General features: G+C 38.8%; 1 protein-coding gene across 1 annotated transcript; it reads right to left on the bottom strand.

Moving 5' to 3' along the window:
• Positions 1-4,891: 4,891 nt before the first annotated feature.
• Positions 4,892-13,227, bottom strand: MAGT1 (magnesium transporter 1). Its single transcript, XM_063432061.1, has 10 exons — positions 13,089-13,227; positions 12,597-12,766; positions 11,756-11,873; positions 10,779-10,919; positions 10,422-10,562; positions 9,778-9,867; positions 8,938-9,001; positions 8,625-8,699; positions 6,786-6,876; positions 4,892-6,330 (listed from the first exon to the last, which is right to left on the bottom strand). Exons 1-10 carry the CDS (start codon positions 13,170-13,172, stop codon positions 6,315-6,317), a joined length of 990 nt encoding a protein of 329 aa, XP_063288131.1. The 5' UTR covers positions 13,173-13,227; the 3' UTR covers positions 4,892-6,314.
• Positions 13,228-14,812: the final 1,585 nt, after the last annotated feature.

The following is a 14,812-nucleotide window of genomic DNA, read 5'->3' as shown; positions in this document are numbered from 1 at the left end:
TGGATTCTGGAACTACTGAAATAGGCTGAATATCCTCATCCGATGATTCCATATCTCTGTATCTATACATCTTCAAGGATTTCTTAGAGCATTCATTCTGGGAATTGTCCAGAGGATCCGAGCTTTAACAGCTTCTATGACGTCTTGAGATATCTCCTGTTTGATATTGATAATATACGGCACAGGGTTAGATGGGCCTGTAGCCACTTTCAGATAGTCTGTGCAGATACTTTACTTTAACAAGGCTTGCTTTTCATATGCCTCACAAAGGATCCTTTAGGGTGACTTCCCTTGTATGATACAGACAATTTTCTTCTTGTAGAGATATCATAATAGGGAATTTCAATAATTAATAGGCACTCTTTTGTTTAGTAACGACAGAAAAAAAATAGAATGGCTTACCTATGTGACTTTTTTTCCAGGAGCTTGCAAGGGGGAGCCAATAAGACACTGCAACTGGACTTACATTTCAGAATATGCACGAGTGAATCAGATTTTCATGCATGCGCAGAAACAGCATGGAGTGACCGTTCAACTAGTGCCTGTATATTGGCGTGGATTAAATGCAGTGGAAAGCTACCTCCCTTGGGCACAGCAGGACATAGGATAATGGCATAATCTTGCTACCTCTAGGGTCACTGCAAGTAAATATATGGGAAAGTACATGATAGCAAAGTTGTATGTTAATCCTTTCAGTGCTGGAATGCTAGTCAGTCTCACATTAACTCTTTCAGTAATGGAATGTTGGTCAATGTCATATTTATCCTTGCAATCCATGTGCTCTGTATGTGCATGTCCAGCCTGCTACCCCTTGGGTCACTGCAGGAAATAGGGTGATGGTATGATCTTGCTACCCCTAGGGTCACAGCAAGTAAAGACCTCGGTCACTACAGGGGTATCTTCAGGGGGTCACCTTTGCACAGTGCTGTGTACTGAAGACTTACCAAGGAAGAGAGGCTGAACTCCCAAGGAGCCAGAGGAAAGACAGGTAAGCTATAAAAGAAAAAATATTTAGTCTTAGAATGACTAAGTCTGTCCTAGGGATAGGACAGAACCAAAAAGACTGAGGGTGGGAGGGGTTACTTATACCTTCTGTTTTTATGAGGTTCCTGCCTAATGGATAGAGAGGAGCTACCCATTGTTGTGCTGCCATGGATATATATTAACACACACACAGGGGCGTATTAGCCGCGAGGCAAACAAGGCATTTGCCTTGGGCGGCATTTTCCAGGGGGCGGCAAAAAAAGCCGCCCCCAAATGCCCAAGGCAAATGTCTTGTTAGCCTTGCGGCTAACAGACATGCCGGCGGGCTGCTGGGCGATCGGGCGGCACTGCCTGGCGGGCGGCCGGCCGGCGAGGGAGCACTTTCCCTGAGCTGTCTGCTCAGCTCCCTCGCCAGCCGCAGAGTGAGGCTGGGAGGCGGAGCCGGAATATGACGTCATATTCCGGCTCCCAGCCTCACTCTGAGGCTGGCGAGGGAGCTGAGCAGACAGCTCAGGGGAAGTGCCCCCTCGCTGGCCAGCCGCCCGCCCGCCCGGCAGTGCCGCCCGATCACCCAGCAGCCACTGGACCACCAGGGAGGAAGAGACACCCCCCCTCCCCAGCATTCCCAAAGGTAAGGAGGCTGTGGGGGGGGGGGTTAAATTAAAAAAAAAAAAATGTGTTAAAAATTAATTTAAAAAAAAAGTGTTAGAAATAAATAAAAAAAAAACGTGTTAAAAAAAATAAAAATGTGTTAAAAATAAATTTAAAAAAAAAGGGTTAATGTGGGTGGGTGAGTGTGTGTCTGTTAGTGTGTGTGTCTGTTAGTGTGTGTCAGTGTTTGTGTCTGTTAGTGTGTGTGTGTGTGTGTCTGTTAGTGTGTGTTAGTGTTTGTGTCTGTTAGTGTGTGTGTGTGTGTGTCTGTTAGTGTGTGTGTCTGTGTCTGTTAGTGTGTGTTTGCCTGTGAGTGTGTGTGTATGTTAGTTTGTGTCTGCTAGTGAGTGAGTGTGTTTGTCTGTTAGTGAGTGTGTCTGTTAGTGTGTGTGTGTGTTTCTGTTAGCGAGTGTGTGTGTGTATTTAGAATGCGGGGCGGGGGGAAAGGTTGGGTGGGGGTGGCGCGGGGGGAGGGGGGGCGCCTGAGTTTTGTCCTGCCTAGGGCAGCACAAAACCAGGATACACCACTGCACACACAGTCAGACAGAGATATAAACACAGACACACCAATACAAACATGGAACTATATACAGAAACAGATGAAGGGGCAAGGAGATATTCCTTTAAAGGTTTATTGATTATGGACTAAATGTGTTTATAATATTTACTGTGTATTTTCTTGTGTAACCTAATTCAATATTAATATACATGTTTCTATACACTATGTGTGTCTAATTTGTCACATTTCCTAAAGAATAATCTAGGAGGGGTCATAATTTCTTACAACCATATAATAGAGAAGCGAATGTTGAAACTTTCCAGTTTAATCTTGTTGCCATGAGATCCATCTCTGGTTGATGAATTTCTTTTGGATTCTTGAAAACATCTTCGCAACTAAAGACCACTCTGTGTCCACTGTGCTCTACTGAGCTTGTCTGCTATCATGTTGTCTATTTCTCTCATGTAAACAGCTGAAAAAGCATCCAGTCTTTTTTTTTTCTGACCATGACATGATCTGCACTCAAAGGAAAGACAGGACAGTGGTCATACTTTCCCTTGTGTGAACAGGTAGGTAATTGCTGTGATATTGTCTGATTAAATCCTTACAGATTTTCCTATAATCCACTGTTCAAAAGCAAGTAACGCCATCAGAACTGCTTTCTTGTCCCAGAAGTTGGAGGAATGCTCTGATCCTTCCAAACTCTATCTGCTTTGATGGAATAAAGTATTTAGGTGAGCAACCAAAGCAGACTTTGAAGAATCTGTGGCATTTGTAACCTAGACTTTTTGTTGGAAGGAGAGGCCCAGTTACAGGAAATCTGAATGAATCCGCTTTCTTAACTAATTTCTAACCTTTGTGGAAATGGTGAATTCCAACTCCAAATCTGCCTGTTCCCCTGACCAATCTTGAAGAATTTACCATAGAAGGGGTCTCATTTGTGCCGGTGCCCACTTCACTGCTGGAATACATGAAGTGAGAATTTCTTAAGTGTTCATTGCCTGTCAGAGCATGATGTACTCGTAGTTTATGAAAAATACTCAGATTAGCACATGAGAAATACTTTACTTTTCACACAGGCTTAGTACTAAACCTATTCCTAATCCCAGTTACAGGTTATAATAAGGGCCACAGTAAGAGTGGATCTGTCTTTCTTAAAAAGTGATATTTCTCCCTTACATCTTCACAGTCATATTTAGAGGGATGAAAAAAATGGGAACAATAATAAATTAAAATGGAATCTCTCTGGTTGTCCAGCAGTTACCACCATGCTTCAGCATCTACAGAGGACAAACCTTTAACACAAATACAGAAAAAGTTCTTGCACACTTAGAAATCAAAAGTTTTAATAATTTATTAGCAGACATCAAGAAGAAACTACATTTAGATTCCCTTACTGCTTTTCCAAATTATACATTGCCACTTTGAATGATCATATGATGTATCATGCATCACCTACTAGCATTCATAAATGAGACCTTGGGTTAAACACAATTTGTAATTGATTAATGTGCACTCACTTTCCAACAGAACTTAAATTGTTGTATCCATGGCCAGGTAAATAAATGCAGACTCAATTGGGGTTAATTCTAGAATATAGCTATCGTATTTTAATTAATTTATAAACATCCAGGAGCACTAATGGGTAGGAAGGGTCAAATGACCAAAAAAAGAAGCCTCCTTCACATTGCGTATTCTGCTGTTGAGACCCTTTCCAAGAATGCAGATGTTTAATTTTGTCAAGCTTCGTAGTGCCTCCACCTGTAGACCATATGGCTTACATTAGCACAAAAGATGTGCTGTTTTAAAAGTACTCAGTAAAAAATAATGTATAATTTAATAGCTTGCTGGGACATTTTCAGCACTAATGGGGTTAAAAATAAACAATTGCAGTGTTTGCCTGCATTAGTACGTTTCGAACTAAACAATTCTATTTTAATTGAGGATAAAAAAAAAAAAAAACCCTTCCAACGTTTTAAATTAAATAGTTTTAGGCATTAAAGCTTGTTATTTTAACAAATTTTGGTACATGCAAAAAAATCCTATATCTTATGGATTAAAGCAAGCATTCATTAAAACACACTAGGTATTACATTTAGAAGAAGTTTTATTGAACATTAGAATATCATAAACAGATCAATAAAACAATTTCAAAACCAAGGTTTTCCAAACGGCAGATACTTTGATATAGTTGAATTAATACTCAAGACAAGTTAAAGCGGCACCGTCACACCGCCTGCAAAATGAGTATTTCATAAAGCAAATCTTGAAATTTCAACCCAATCAAAAGATATACTGAGACAAAGTTAGGACTACTTTGTTTTAGTAATTTTCCTACGACTGACACTAGGCAAAGCTACTGCCATCTAAACATGCCAAAGTGGCAGCCATCACCATTTGCTCAGTCTATGAGGATCCCGCAGGACCCTCAATTGACCTCAGTGCTGTACACTCGCGCATGCAAGAGAGTACAGCAGTGACGTTAGCTCCTGGCCATTAGGAAGAGGACAAACCAGAAGAAAATTGTAGCGCCCGCAAAGGACAGGTTCAGTAAACTCCTTTTTGCCTGCCCACCAGCCACTGGACCCCCAGCAGTGATGTCACAGTCAGGGGTCTTTGTGAATTATGCAAAGTTCCCAGACAATGACAGTGCCGCTTTAAGGATGACAAAGGTTACAATCCACCCATAAGTCATAACAACACGTTTGGCACTTCTTAGTTTAAACCAAACAAACTTTGAAGCCTTAACTACAGTAATGCATGTCAGGCACTTTGAATGTTTAGTAAACTTGCATAAAAATCAACATTCAGATTTATTACATCTAAGCAAACAAGTGAAAAATCACGTTTCAGGCAAATAACCTATATATTGAAAACCAATAAACTTTGTTTCACTCTTAGATTTCAAGGAAAAAGAAAATAGATCTCTTTATACTGCAAAAGATTGGTGTAAAAACTAGCAGTAATAAATTGCATTAGTTGAGCTTGTAATTTTAGCATTTTCTGTACATCATGTAGAAAGAAAAAAAAAAATGATTTGCTTAACAGAACAAGCTTCAGGCATGACAAATTCAAGCTTTAGAAACACTGCATTGTTTTTACCCATTTCCCAAGTTCTCCAAAATGTGTAATCAGAAAATGCATTTCAAATCGAAGTGTAAAAAAGTTTGGGTGATGGGGATCAACTTTTTCACTTACACCATGAATAGAACAATTCTGTTTTGAATGGGAAAAAAACAACAATGCACGGGGGCTGTCAGAGTTTGTGCTTTAAGTATACAATATAATCAGCATTGTTTCTCAATGCTTAGAGAGGTACACAAGTCCACATTCTACACATGTGCAAGGATTCACAGTTGTAGCTACTTGCATTATTTAAAAGTGTCATAAAAAAAAAGAAAAAAAACCAACATATTTTGTAGAGTACTTTTGCATATATGTTCGTAATAAATGCAAAACTCCCCCATATTGAAATAATTTACTATTTTTTTTACCATGGATGACAGTCACAGCTACATATATTATGAAGTTTCTGTAGGGCTGAATCAGAATAAGGCATTTCACACCAGTAAACATGTACCCAGAATGTACTTCACGACAAAAGCTCTACAACATGTGCATACATTTTACAACAAATGATAAAATGTTAAAAATGGGAAGTCAAAACAAATATGCAGAACCAGATACAATTTTCCTTTAAATTACAAATCAGGACATTTGTAGTAATAGTAGAAGGGAATAAAACAAAAACAAACAAAAAGTTCTCTCTCTCTCAATTAACTGTTCCCTGTGTTGTAGGTATTGCTGGAAATCCTGTCTACAAATAGATTAGTTAACATAAAAACCATTGTAAAAGCAAAAAAAAAAAAAAAGATAAACAAAGTCACTATGTTGCCGGTTAAAATAAAATAAAGGTGTAATTGGGATTCTCATGAAGAAATAAACAAACAAACAAAAATTACTGCATGTTAAGGCACTGCATGACTTCTTTGGTTCACCCACAAAAAGAAATTTAATCTCAATCACAACAAATCCAGATGCTGTGGTGTGAGGAAACACCCTGCAGCAACAGTGGTCAATAATGTCTGACAGCAGAGGGTATAATAGATTAGCTTTAATCTTTTATGATATTGCATTGCAGTCAAGTTTCATGCTGCCCTTCTGGTACCTTTCTTCCTGTTTAAGTCATAAGAAAACTGAAAGAAAAAGAAAATTTGGGTTAGAGGGTGTATTTTAGTTTCCCTTACAGACCATTGTTTAACCCTCTTCACTACAATGAACATGTACGCATAAATATTCAAGGTATGCCTCTGTACTCCAACACTGTTTACACACGATCGGATCCTTTACAAAAAATTAAATCTGCAAAATTAGCCCATACTAAAGATGTGAAGCTCACAAGAAAGTTTCAGCATCACAAGCAGACATTGAAAGAGCATAATATGGAGCAAGACCTCCAGCAGCTGCTCGAGAACAAGGATAAGGATAATTAATTGAAGCAAGAAAAAAACAAATAAAAACCACACCACCTTCAGAAAGATACTATTATAGTTTTTAGTAGTTATATATGTATTTGTTTATTAAACATATTAGATTTCATACATTTGAAAAGTAGTATTCATACTAAACTCTAGCAGTAATGGACTCTTACCTGTATGGGTAACCGTGATATTTGGATCTGAAGACAGACAGCAGCCAGCTGAAGAATATGACCACCAGGCCTAAACCAGCTATACACATAACTATTAGAAATAAACAAAATTATAATTATCAGCATTAATTTAGGTTTACAGTTTTTCACAGCACTTTGCAATTATGGGTAATATTCAAAAGGAACACGCCAAGCACCATAACCACTACCGTACGATGTAGGGGCTACGATACCATAAGTACCCTGGTGCTGTTGTAAGGAGACAAAATGTTTTAGAAAGTTTGACTTATAACTTGATGTCCACTTGGTGTTGCTTGTTGCCTCCACTACTGCTCAGAAAAGGGATGTTCGTGGTCGGAGCCAAGCTTAGGCACCTGACACTCTCAGCCAATCACAGCAGCCCATTGCTGCTCAGGCTAATGCTGCCTCATAAGCCCAAGCAAAACAGATGGACTTGGTTGCCGGGGACCCTTTTTTTGCAGTAAAACATTAAACCGGTTGAATGCTGAAGTAAAGGACAGCACCGGGGGACTCCAGACAATAAAATCACTTCAATGAGATAAAGCTACAGTGTCCCTTTAACTATGCTCAGAACACTCCCACAGTGAGCAGGAAAACAGAGTTGACCCAAGATTTTATCCTACTTTGTGTTACATTCTGATAAGCCTAATTAAGGATGTAAAGTTGCTACATTAATCCGTTTACTTGTAATAAACAAGGAAGCTTCTTTATTTATTCCACAACCAGCTGCAGTCAGTGAAACAGCAAGTATATCACTACATGTCAGTCTATTGTGCCTCTTTCATCTAATTCAGCTTTTGGCTGAGCTTAAGTTTCTAAGACAAAGTATTAATTTGTTTTAGCTTGGCGGTCTCTGGGTTCTTCTTCCTTTTGCTCTTGAAGACAATTCTGACTGTATTCTATGCCAAGGCCCAGTAAATGCAAGAATTCATCGGTTTGTCGATGTCTGGAAGTACATTCACGATTTCTGTGGCTAGTGCATCTTGACAGACTGCTATTTTCTACAATTTCTTCATGTTCCACTTCTAGGAAAATTACAACAAATTTGTCTACAGACAGATCCAGAGAAGTGGGCAGCACTAAAATCTTTCACCTCCTCTCTTCTCAAGCAAGAACTGAGAAGTCTGGTTTACCATCAATAGCAAGGCTGCTACTCTGCAATCTCCAAAAGCTTCAACGAATATTTAAACATCAGCATGTTTAACAGGGAATCTATAGACTCACTCATAAAAGTGCTGTCACTTTAAGACAATGATTTCACTATAACTCCAGCATGTAAAAAAAAAAAAAAAAAAAAAGGGGTCTTCGCATCCAAGAGAAAGTTAGTGAGTATCTCTCTCTCTTCTCTCTCTCTCCAGCATCACAGCAAGGGAGTTCAGGAGTCTCCTGTGTTCGCTTTCATTCACAAGAAGCTCAATAAAATGTGAGGATACCTCATAGATTCTTCCTGGATCACTACAAACAGTGGAAGGTGAAATCAGCATCACAATGGTGGTTAGTGAAGGATCACATCATCAAGGGATTCTTGTTGAGGTTAGGTCATCTGGACTCACAATATGTTCAAGCTTGTGCCCATCTCATAATCCGGGATAGAGTCCCTGGATTTCAGATTGACAGACAAGGTAGGGTTTCTGCTCCCAATTATAAAAGTGACAATTTCTATTATTATTTCCAAACCTATAAAGCACTTCAGGAAGCTGTGTATAATTGCGTATTTTCTCACACAGACAAGATTTTTTTTTTTTTGCTAAACCTATTTTGATCTCTTTTACCCTTCACAACATGAATTTGTCTTTTACAACTTTTATTAGTACTCACTTTTTCTCTTCCCCAAATCCATGTCAGAAGTAGCAGCTTCGTGTAACAGAACCATTCCCAGTGTCACTCCACCATCTAAAGAAAGATGTAAGGAACTAACAAAAACAAACAAAAAACTATGAGCATTTCTCTAAGTTAGCAAATATTTAATGTTTTCCCATTGAACGTTTATTCACACTAGGAACGTAAAGGTTTCCTTTAATAAATGCAAATGCATGTTCTGCTGATCTGATTTTCAGATGTGTAAAATATATATATATATATATATATATATATATATAAAAAAATTTTTTTTTTTTTTTAAAAAGGATACTGAACAAGAGGACGATGTGTGTTTCAGCCACAAACTGGGCTTGGCTGCTTCCATGGATATAATTCTGCAGAAAAAAAAAATTATTTTTAGGTCAGATTTTTGCTAACCTCATTTCAATTTAAGTAAGATGGTTTCTAGTTTGTATTTTACCCTCGCCTATCTAAATCAAAAGAGCACTGCTTAATAAAATAGCAGTCTTGTGTTTTGGGTCTTCCCTTACCATGTGCATAACATGCTCTTGATATGTGGTTTCCCAGGGGCGAGTCTAAAGGAAAACTTATCCTCCACATTGGAGGCACTTTCTTGACTTTTTTCAGTTCCTTGTAATTAATATACCAGGAGCCCTTTTCACGGTTTGCAGTCTGGCATAATGCAAACAGATACAAAACGTAAAAAAACAAAACAAAAAAACTATAGAGTGCGGGTTAGGTTTCCGCTTCTCTCTCCTTACTTTAAAGAGGCACATTTCGTCGTGCCTGGCTCCATGGCTGAGGTCATGAAATTTGATGATCTCAGCCAATCCAATGCGCTTCACCAATCACCATCTCCTTGTAGAAACGCACTGAATCAGAGCAGTCAGAATCCCCATGCATAGCGTAGAGACACTAAACGTCAGTGCTCTGCACTGACCCAGGAAGCACCTTTAGTGGCTGAGTGACTGCAACTAGGTAGTAATGTAAACAATGCCTTTTATCAGACAACAATGGGATCCTCACTGCAAACTCCTGCACAACGTGGATTTTTAGTTACATTTTTTATTAAATACCTAAAAAGGTCACAGGACCACTTTAATAGATATAAAAAAACAGCAATTGACATTATAAAGTGAAAGTGACTAACCACTTGGCCAGTATGTGGATTCTTGTGTGCATAAGGAGGTCCTCTAATGTGATTCCACATCTGCCCTGATGTCATAGCCAGCACAAAACACTGAAACAAATATACAATGTCTTTGTTATATGCATTGATAGAGGTTTAAACAAACATTCCGGACAACATTGCAACTAGCACAGAAATAAGTGCAATATGCTACCAATCTCATTCCCAGCTACATGATTTAATTTTGTTTGTTTGCGTTAACCCTAGATAATAGAGATGCTTATCTTTAGCCATGCAATAGTTTTCTTTGCAGACACAATAACTTTCGGTAGTATTTGCAATCTGCTAGGGATGAGAATAAGAACACAAACATGCCAACAAGTACTGAAGACAAGGGATACTCCTTCCATCATCTCGTCCAAGGATAATTAAACAATTACCATTTTGCAAATTTACATTGTTGTATAGGTATATTGCCCTATGATTATGTCTATGTATCCCTTTTCAAATAAATGCTTTTATTTTCTATTTATTTTTTTAACAGAAAGAATTTGGCATTTATGGAGTTAAAAAAAAATATTAAAAAAATCCACACTGTAGCATTTTAAAATTATTAGCTACATATAGAACGCTTTATTAACAAAGAAACTCTTTATGTTCCTCACCAAAGCAGCCAGTGCCCATCCAGTTTTGTTGTAAAGGAAGTCAAGATTGCTTCTCCTTAAGTAGACAAGGCCACCAATCACTGCCAGCAACAAGCCCAGCATTAATGGTCCTGCATAATTAGGTGGCCTTATTACCCTTATCTGTGGAGAGATAACAAGTTTAAAGTTTTCACTGTACATTACAAAATTACCATTTTGGTATAAACCATTTTTATTATTCACGATACTTGCGACATACATGTAACTCATGACTGTTGTGCCTCTGTCAGATGTTGTCATGTGAACACAGCAATTAACCTTTTGAATAATACAGTGGTGACTACTTCAATACTCAAAAAAGAACAGATTTACACTTACATTAACATCTGTCCTATCTGCAATCCAGCGTGCAAGCTGTTCTGCTGCAAAACCGCGAACCTGTAACTCATATGTGTCTCCTTTCTTGGGTTTGCCTTTAGGAGGGAAGTGAATGAAGGTTGGAGCAGAATTCATATTTAACTGTGGAGAAAATACCATTGTCAAAAGCAGGTTAAAATGAAGTATTTTAGTTAATCTGGAAAGGTTTATAACAGTACAACATATACTAATTAGATTTGAAAAGATGTTTTTAAAGACACATTCTACCCGGCAGCAATCATTTTAAAGCAGCCCAACAGGATCCTCCTAAAGCATTTTCATGTAGCAGTATAATATATATGTTTTAACACAAAGGTGAGTTAAATCAAAAGATCAAATATGTATATTTATAGTAGTGCAAAAATGAGGTGAGGCAATCTTTGACAAGCTAAGAAACTGGTTTTCATTAAAGGGAGAAATGTCAGGAATTTAAAATGAGATTTAAACTTGAGGCCACAGTAACTGAAAAGGAAGCATAGCTGACTTGGAGAATTTGAAGTTCATTTTGAATTCCCAACAATTCTCACTTTAGTGAATAGCCCTGAAACGATTGCTTTGGTATCTCACAGTGAATTGCAAAAAAGTACCTGCCACAGGTACCCTGCACAGCATAAACCTCATCCCTCAGTTACAGCCATCACAGGTGGAAGTTAATGCTTCAGAAGGCATAAGTACTAGTACTCTATGATCAGACAGTAGAGTCATCACATTTGATGACTAGGTGTTGCCAAAAAAAAAAAAGGGGGGGGGGGGGGGGGGAGAGGAGGTGTGAGAACCTGTATCCAAGTAGGGGCAGGGGTATTACAGCATTAGGAATACAGGTTTAAATTCCCAATTCAATATTGTTGATTTAGCCATTAGCACAATAAAAACAAATATCACTTAGCAAGCCATAGAATGCAGAATTTTCTTTTACACTACATTATCAGTTATTTTACCATTTGGAAGACATCTGATCCTTCATCAAAATCCACCATAGCAAAAAAAATCCTGTTTGTAAAGGCACTAGAATAACGCCACGAGTTAGCCAAGATCTGGTATTCTTCATCAGCCTGTCTGTGCAAATGCAAAAAGTCATACCTCTTCAATCAAATGTATAAAGTACCATAGATAGATTGTGGAAAAACAACTTACAAGGCAAATGTACATTAAAACATGTAACTGCAGTTACATTTATGTAGAACTTATTATCTTTAGAAGAAATAAGTATCTTACCACGAATCTCTAGTTTTGCTTTACATTTTTCAGATTTATTTCCACAAGGTCAAATACTGCAGAGTATATTCTTTAATTATGTTGTAACGTTAGTAAACACAAATTATTGTACAATTGGAGACATTCGAGAAATATTCCATTGCACACAGTTGTAAAATATGTTGGCCCATTCTAAATTAAATTTTAAAAAGACTAATTGAAGACTTTTTTTGAAATTGCTAGTTTGACCCGATACTGTGAAGTTAAGAATTAGGAGACGCTTGTGAAAGCATATTTTCCTTACATGCTTCAGATTTCGCTTATCATGGCTCTCTTTTAGGAACTGTACATCAAAAGCATAAAACAAAACCCCTTTACTGCAGCATTTCAAATCTTCACAATAATAGTTCTTTTGAGGTATTTAGCGTTTAATATTTAATAAAAATAATGAATGAATGAATAAACAATGCTAGCAACATTGTAACCTTTTTGGCTACAATGTTGCATATAAAAAGATGTATATGTATATATATATATATATATATATATATATATATATATATATATTTTGGGATATATACTTACTTGCACACAACACACTGCCTGTGTGACTGTAAAGCAGTAAACATTACAATAACAGAGTAATTCCTGGGGGGAGCCTTGACGAGGCGACGAAATTTGTCACCATTCATTCTAATTACAGGTCTCTTGCTAGCCCAGTCAGCAAGCTGTCCGACCTTCTCCGATAACAACATCTGAAAAAGAGAAAAAATAAAAAATAAAGTCTTAAAAATTAAAATCAATAATACAGGAAGGACTCAGCACAGCTTACTTTTATATTGCAAATGGACAACAGCTTTAATTGAATAATGCATAGCAACAAACCACATCACAATGAAAACAGACAAAATGCAGGTAAAAAGCATAAAACACAAATAAGAGCTAAATTATTATTAAGGTACAGTTTACCCTGCAGCAAACAGCACTGAACCTTCCTTTTATTTTTTTTTGTAGATAAACTAAAAGTCTCAGCTCCTGTGCATTCTGTAATGTGTGATAATTACATGTGGTACCCACCTCCTTCTTCTTTTGCCCATCAGAAAAGCCCCCGCAAAGTGCAAGCAGAATCCCCCCAACCAGTAACCACTTCATCGCCGCCATGTTCCCGGCTAAACTTTCCTTCTACAAGGAAGAGACAAATGAAACGTCAATACGTCACGACGTTGAGGGCCGGCTGAGCGTCAGTACGCGTCCCTTACTGGCTGACGTTCCCCAAGGTCAGCCTATAGGACGAAAGCTAGCTGTTCCACTCCTATTTGCTGGTATGAATAGGGGAGGGGCCAGACTGACAACTTCATTCACAAACATTGAGTGCTGTGTGTATCACTGTAACACTGTAACCACTGTCAAAAGAACATTATATGTAGTCATTCCAACTATTAATTGCATGGCAAGTGTGACATAGGCACAGTTTTAATATAGATACAGGGCTTATATGTGTATATAGATAGAACCTGAACATTCTATAATATTATGAAACATTCTATACTATAATAAATAATAAATAACCCAGCCAATGGACTTTCCCTTACTCTATTTTTGTTTTATATCCCCAATGAATTATTCTACATCACTGCAGAATGTTACTTAAATGCTAATTGTAAAAAAAAGGGCTCCCATAAATACTGTGATTCATGAGTTTTATATTACAAGTTCTTGTAATCTACTAGTGAATAGGAGTGTGGCTGTCAGTGTGTGTGAAATCAGTGAGAGTGTATCATTGTCCTCTGTGTGTACGTGTGTGTGTGTGTGTCAGTGTCTTCTGTTTGTAAGTGTGTGTGTCAGTTTCCTCTGTGTGTAAATGTGTGCCTTTGGTGTCCTCTAAGTGTAACTGTGCGTTTGTCCGTGTCCTAAGTGTGTAAATGTGTGTGTCAGTGTCCTCTGTGTGTCAGTGTCTTCTGTGTGTTAATATGTGTGTGTCAGTTTCCTCCGTGTGAAAATGTGTGTGTGGTGAGTGTGTCTGTTAGTGTGAGCAAAAACACAAGTCACAAGAGAGTGCTGAGGACGGACAACAGCTCAATTACCCTGCCCTTTGGTGGGTCCCCGCTTAGTTCTCAAGCTGGTTTTAGCTCATCTTGTGCCATTACAAAGAGAACCAGACCATGCATCTCAGACTGATTCCACCCAAAAGGGCAGAACAGATCCAAAATACAGGCAGGCCCTCTCTGCACGAGAGATACAGCAACCCCAGACGATCGTTTCAGCCTTGTTAGGCATCATCAGTGAAGCATAGCTGATATCTCTCTAGGCACCGTGAGCAAGGTTTCTGTTAATGTGTGTCAAATAATTGAGTGTGTCTGTCAGTGAGTGTGTGTGTGTCAGAGTCCTCTGTGTCTGTAAGTGTGTGTGTGCATAGGCTGATGCAGAGCCGGCACTATCCGAGTGCCGGCTCTGCTCTAAGCCTCCATGGGCCGGTGGGAAGATCAAAGGATCCTTGTTGCTGCTGCCATCCCTGGTGGTCCAGTGGAGAGTGAACTCTAGCCTGCGGGGCTAGAGTTCACTCTCGCGAGATCTGAGCGAGATCTTGCGAGAGGAACCCGGCGGAGCAGCTGGCAAGAGCTCCCCTGGGTCCTCTCCTGCCTCCCACCATGCTGCTCTGGGCCGGTGAGGGAGATCTTTGATCTCCCCACCGGCCCATGGAGGCTTAGAGCAGAGCCGGCGCTCAGATAGCGCCGGCTCTGCATGAGCCGACAGGGGAGATCCTGAGATCTCCCCTGCCAGTCTCAATCCATAGGCGTGCC

Source organism: Pelobates fuscus, chromosome 9, assembly GCF_036172605.1.
Source record: "Pelobates fuscus isolate aPelFus1 chromosome 9, aPelFus1.pri, whole genome shotgun sequence".
Classification (NCBI taxonomy): domain Eukaryota; kingdom Metazoa; phylum Chordata; class Amphibia; order Anura; family Pelobatidae; genus Pelobates; species Pelobates fuscus.
Note: the sequence above shows the minus strand (reverse complement) of the source record. Positions and strands in the feature narration are given on the sequence as shown.

Coding starts and splice junctions, on each gene's coding strand:
- MAGT1 (XM_063432061.1), bottom strand. CDS start 13,172: ATGGCGGCGATGAAGTGGTTACTGGTTGGGGGGATTCTGCTTGCACTT. Junction 8,700..8,937: donor ACACATCGTCCTCTTGTTCA/GTATCCTTTTTA, acceptor ATCTTTCTTTAG/ATGGTGGAGTGACACTGGGA. Junction 6,877..8,624: donor GGATTTGGGGAAGAGAAAAA/GTGAGTACTAAT, acceptor TATTTCTAATAG/TTATGTGTATAGCTGGTTTA.